We start from the raw sequence: 6,000 nt of genomic DNA on the forward strand, positions 1-6,000 counted from the left end.
AGGTAAGATTCCTCCTTGTGTCCTGGAAAATTTCAATTGATTGTTCCATACAGCCAGATATTATTCTTTACATTGATTGATTGACTGTCTGTCTGACTGATTGATTGATTGATTGATTGATTGATTGATTGATGGCAAAGGGATATACTTCTTAGTGCTTTTGTATGGCTAAATTTTAAAAAAGGCAATGAAGTTCTAGATATTTTAGGTGTTTCTTTGTCTCAGTTGCTGCTTGCTATTCAGTTCGGGCCTCAGTATGATGATAAAGCATTTAGGGAAGAAGATGCATACAAGAAGCCCTCCACTGGATGTCATGATTGAGAAGATCTCCACAGCCACCATATGTTTGCCTCTTGTGGTCAGATAACTAGGAACAAAGGAAAGCCAAACACTGCAGAAAATCAACATGCTGAAGGTGATAAATTTGGCTTCGTTAAAAGAGTCTGGTAATTTCCTAGCAAAGAAAGCTACAGTAAAGCTGACAAGGGCTAAGAGGAACATGAAGCCCAAGACACAGTAGAACATGACAAAAGAGTTTTCATTACATTCCAGAATAATTTCTTCTGCCTTTGAGTGCATGTTGAAATCAGGGAATGGAGGAAAAGTCAACAGCCATACAGTACAAAGAACTACTTGAATGAAAGAGCAGAAAAATACAATGGAAATGGCCAATCTTTTCCCCACCCATTTCCTCATAGTAGACTTTGGTTGGGTGGCCATGAAAGCTAAAACCACCACAATAGTTTTTGCTAACACGCATGATACAGCTACAGTAAAAATGACACCAAAAGCACTTTGTCGAAGGACACAAGTAATTTTGTGAGGTTTGCCAATAAATAGTAAAGCACAAAGGAACGAAAGCAGGAGAGAAATGAGAAGGATGTAGGTGAGGTTTCGGTTGTTGGCCTTGACGATGGGCGTATCCTGGTACTTAATGAAGATACCCAGAACCAGTAATATGATAATGGATGAAGAAAGAGAACAAATGGCCAAGATGGACCCCAAAGTTTCCTCATATGACAGAAATGTTAGAGTTTTTGGAAGACATGAATTCTTTTCCTTGTTTGGATACTGATCTTCTGGGCATGGAAAACAGTCGTCCATATCTGGGGGGGGGGAGGGAGGAGAATCAGATTGGAAACATAGTTGTTCTGAAATTAAACTGAAAGGATTAGAATGTAACATTACAGGGTCATGAAGTTTTGATAAAAATAGGAAATATTTTCAGGAGCGATTCAGTCAAAATCCTCATAATTTATTAACATTAATAAATGTTAATAGGCAGCATGACTATACACCGAGGTGCACAGGACACTGCTACCTTCCCACTGAAGTGGTAGCTATTTATCTACTCACATTTGCATTCTTTTGAACTACTCCAGAATGTTAAGCAAATAATGTTAATATTAATAAATTACCTATCATTTGTCAATTGTTTTTGTCTTAGTTTTTTTTCCTACTATTCAGTCCTGGTCTACAAACAATAATGTAGCATTTGGGTAAAAAGATGCAGGCCAATAAGCCAGCACTGGAGGCCAAAATGGAAGAAATCTCTACAGCCACCATGTATTTCTAAATTCATACCATTTAGGTTAGAAATTTTCCCTTCTGGGCATGGGTGACAATCGTAACAGCAAAATGGTTTTCCTTCAATTTTGGTCCTACTGTATCCAGAACGACAATTTGCATTGCAAACGGAAAAGGGTCGCCCCTGTACAGAAATAGTATATGAGGTTAGTGTACAATTCAACGTGGTGGTCTGGCAACATACACATTGCAATTTTCTCGAAGGTCTAATTATATTAATGTGCTTATTCAGTAATTTTAATGCCCTCACTGCCAGGGATGGCTTCTAAGAATACATGCATCCCATTTACAATTCTATAGCCACTTCAAATTAGAAAAGATCTCTTGATTTTTTAGAATTTGAAGATCAAAACTAAACACTTTCAAATCTAAAATTCTAACAGACCAGGGAAAGATGTTTATACCCTTTACAAAAATTGTGCACTTTTACAAAGTTTAACTTACTAATTATTCATTAATAAATGTTTAATTATCTGATAAATAATGATTAAAATTATCTGTGGTATAATATTTGTTTTGACTTTATACAAATTTGGGATTATATATTTCCCCAAAATATATCATTATCGGTTGAATTAAATATGTTTAAGTATTTAAATGATTGCAATGGACACAAATTGGTCTATATCTATATGGGTATTCCAATTTAATTCCTATTAGATGTTTTATCAAGCCAGACAAATTATTGAATTTTGGGGGCAAAAATTAATAACAATAGGAATAGCACTTAAACTTATATACCACTCTATAGTGCTTTACCACACTTTCTGAGCAGCTTACAACATCATCATATTGGCCCCAACAATCTGGGTCTTGGTTTTACCAACCTCAGAAAAATGGAAGGCTGAGTCAACTTGAGTCCCAACAGCATTGAACTCCAGGTTGTAGTCAGAGTTAGCCTGTTATACTGCATTCTAACCACTGAGTTACCATGACTCCTCTTTCTGGGCAAAGGGAATTTATGTCTTCAATCTAACAAATTTTACATTTTCAGTTACATTATTTTATAACAAGCTACATTTAAGTAAAAAAGAAATTAATTACTTGATTGGCCCAATGGGACTTTTTAGACAGCTCCATATATAATTTCTTTAAAATCTTGGCAAGTTCTTGGGTTCATTTACTAAAAGCTAAGATGGACTGCAATGAAAGCTGCTAGACATAACTGGGTATTAAGAAGGAAGGACTTTTGATCCACAATCATGTCGAAATTGACATTACAGCATGAACTTTACTCCAAAATGTTTTTTGAAACTCCTGTGCTAGAAAATGGATCAACATTTTTTTTTTTTAATTTGATTTATATGCCGCCTTTCTCCGGAGACTCAGGGCGGCTTACAATGGGCTAAGCAACATTTTCAAACAGTTGATATGTACTGGGGGCTTTTAAGAAGTTTTAGAGGTTGAATTTCAAATATGATACACAAATCATCTGGCAATTTTACATCAATTCAGTTGAGCAGTTGGTATGGCTTAGATCAGAGGTGTCAAACTCAAGGCCCGGGGGCTGGATCCGGCCCATGGGATGCTTAGATCTGGTCCATGAGGCCACCCTGGAAACAACAAAAGACTCTCGCTGCCTCTGCCAGTGAAAACTGAGCTCGGGAGGGCAGCAGAGGGTTGCAGGAGGCCGTCACAGCTGAAAACAGAGCTCAGGAGCCCATTTTCACTGACAGAATGCTCAGGCCACCACAGGTACCCTTGACATAATGTCAAGCTGGCCATGCCCACCCCAGCCTCCCAAGGTCAAACACAACCCTGGTGCGACCCTCAATGAAATCGACTTTGACACCACTGGCTGGTGCTTCAGAGATATCTACAATTCTTGGATATTTAGCAGATAACTATTTTAAAATAGAATCATAAATCCTTTTTATTGAAAACAAAAGCACAAGCTGAATGTAAACACTGATAATATATATGAAATGTGGAAAAAAAACTTTAAAATATCCAGATTTGGGGAAAAAGATGAGTGTGATATTATTATTTTGTTTGTTAAATTTCACCAATGATAATAAATTAATAAAAACTATGAATTTTACATTCGGAAGTGCTTATTCTTAAAGTTCAGTATGGAAAGTTTCTATGAACTGTACCTCAGCAAGGTCTCTTGGCCATTGAATAGTATTCTCAGATATGGTGAATATTTTGCCAGGAAAATGTTGTGATTCCATTCTTCCAACTTTTACTCTAAAAAAGGACTGATTTGGAAATGTGACCCAATTTATAATATCAAATCCAGCTATTAATTTGCCATTTGACTCAAATGAAATTGTTTCACCGACACTGTTATTAAATGAGATACCTCTCAGATAGTGGAGAAGCTAAATTTAAATTAGGAAAAGAAGTAATATCAATAATAATAATCATTTTTATTTAAGATCATATTAATAAATTATATTATGAAAATGGTAATGACTGACTAAATCTTGAATGAATGTGATAATAACGGTTGACTATCTATTAATATATACACAATAGATGGCTGTTTCTTATACATGCAGTAGATATTACAATTATATACCTAATATATATTTTAGACCCACCTTTGTTATTTTTATAAATAACATTAGGTGGTGAGTATATCTAATACTGCTTCCACCTTTTTTCCTCACAACCATAACCCTAAGAAGTGAGTTGAACTAAGAGAGAGTGACTGTCCCAAAGTCACCCAGCTGGCTTTCTAAGATGGGACCACAATTGAGACAGTCTTACTTTCTGGCCTGGAGCCAGGGGTGAAATGCTCCCAGTTTCTACAACCTCTTAAGGTTGTAGAAAAAATGCTTTTAAAAGTAAAAAAAAAAAAAATGTTGGCCACGCCCACCCAGTCACATTACCCCCACCACCAAACCACACCCACAGAACCGGTAGTAACAAATTTTAGCTTTCACCCTGCCTGGAGCCTTTAGTACAATATGTAGTAGGCTTTAGTACAACATGTAATATAATAAATAATTATGTAATATGTAATATACAACACAATGCAATACAATACAGTATAATACAATAGATTATATAATCAATATAATAATATAATAATCAAGATCATATGAAGTACTAGTACCACTTTATAAAGCCTTAGTAGGACCACACCTGGAATACTACATTCATTTTTGATCACCATATTATAAAAAAGTTGTTGAGATACAGTAGTGCAGAGAAGAGCCACAAAGATGATTAGGGGACTGGAGGCTAAAACATGGAAGTATGGTTGCAGGAAGTGAGTATGACTAATCTAGTGAAAAGAAGGACGAGGGGTTGACACGATAACAGTGTTACAATTTTTGCCGCAAAGAAGAGGGGGTCAACCTATTTGCCAAAGCATCAGAAACAATGAATGGATACTAATCAAGGAAAGAAGGAATGGTTGTCCACCAGAAGTTGTGGGTGCTCCATCACTGGAGGCTTTTAAGAAGTGATTAGATAGCTGCTTGTCTGGAAAAGTATACGGTTACCTGCTTGAGCAGGGGGTTGGACTAGAAGACCACCAAGGTCCCTTCCAACTCTGTTATTATGTTAGATTACTATCAGAGCCAGATTAGTATAGTGGTTAAGGTATCAGGATCAGGATAGAAACTGGGAGACAATGAGTTTGTTTGTTTGTTTGTTTGTTTTTGGCTGTCCACTATGTGGCATGATCTCAATAATCCCATAAGGTCAATTGGATTTAAAGGCCTATTACATGATCAGCCAGGACTTCAGCAGTGAGTTTTCTTATGGAACTCCTTGTCTAGACAGAGAAAAATAATGTCGTCATGCAATAATTTTATTCTGCAGTTACCTGCCATGGCTCTCGATAGACCGTCTCATGCCACCCTTTATCCCTTATTGTTCTTTTCATTGACGTAGAGTGCATAGCATGCAAACCCTCTGCTATGGCATGGACAGCATTATAGATGCTGTAGCTATGACCAGTCATGCTCATTTCAAAAACTGACTCAGGAAGTTTCTCCAGACTTTCCTCTCCACTACAGAGTCCACCTGGTTCTGTTTGTGAGGTGGCATTGGAGAAAGAACACTGAAAGGCCACTTCCCAAAAATCCTTGAGAAAGCCATCTTCCTTTTCTGATGTAAGCTTTCGGAACTGAAGGAACGGATGAAATCCTAACACCTCTTCACTGTGAACTGCAAAAGAGAGTGCACCATGGATGAAGTCCATGTTCCAGCTACGTTGAATAGGAAGAGATGTAAAATCCATCTGGGCTGTGAAAATCCATATTTTGGGTTTCATTGGTATTTCCTGAAATCTAGAGAACTCAAGTAGGATCCTTAAAACCATGATTGTTTGAATTTCACCATGTACCATTATTACATTGGCAGTTCCTTGCATAACAATGCTAATTAATTTCAGACTTTGTAATGATACCTTAGTGAGTTCATTTGAAAAATTTATTGTTGGCAATATTTTCACAA

At 36.7% G+C, this 6,000-nt stretch overlaps 1 protein-coding gene across 1 annotated transcript; it reads right to left on the minus strand.

Moving 5' to 3' along the window:
- Nucleotides 1-204: 204 nt before the first annotated feature.
- On the minus strand, nucleotides 205-5,785 carry LOC139324457 (vomeronasal type-2 receptor 26-like). The gene is made up of 4 exons (XM_070954168.1): nucleotides 5,369-5,785; nucleotides 3,684-3,911; nucleotides 1,585-1,711; nucleotides 205-1,106 (listed from the first exon to the last, which is right to left on the minus strand). Exons 1-4 carry the CDS (start codon nucleotides 5,783-5,785, stop codon nucleotides 205-207), a joined length of 1,674 nt encoding a protein of 557 aa, XP_070810269.1.
- Nucleotides 5,786-6,000: the final 215 nt, after the last annotated feature.

Source organism: Pituophis catenifer, unplaced genomic scaffold, assembly GCF_029215685.1.
Source record: "Pituophis catenifer annectens isolate HBS135680 unplaced genomic scaffold, rPitCat1.0.hap2 SCAF_15, whole genome shotgun sequence".
Lineage (NCBI taxonomy): Eukaryota > Metazoa > Chordata > Lepidosauria > Squamata > Colubridae > Pituophis > Pituophis catenifer.

What these genes read in the sequence shown, in the direction of transcription:
- LOC139324457 (XM_070954168.1), bottom strand. Translation starts at nt 5,785, where the DNA reads ATGGATTTTACATCTCTTCCTATTCAACGTAGCTGGAACATGGACTTC. An exon ending in TCTATCGAGAGCCATGGCAG is followed by an intron (nt 3,912 to 5,368) that starts GTAACTGCAGAA and finishes ATTTAAATTTAG; the next exon opens with CTTCTCCACTATCTGAGAGG. An exon ending in GGCCAAGAGACCTTGCTGAG is followed by an intron (nt 1,712 to 3,683) that starts GTACAGTTCATA and finishes ATTTCTGTACAG; the next exon opens with GGGCGACCCTTTTCCGTTTG.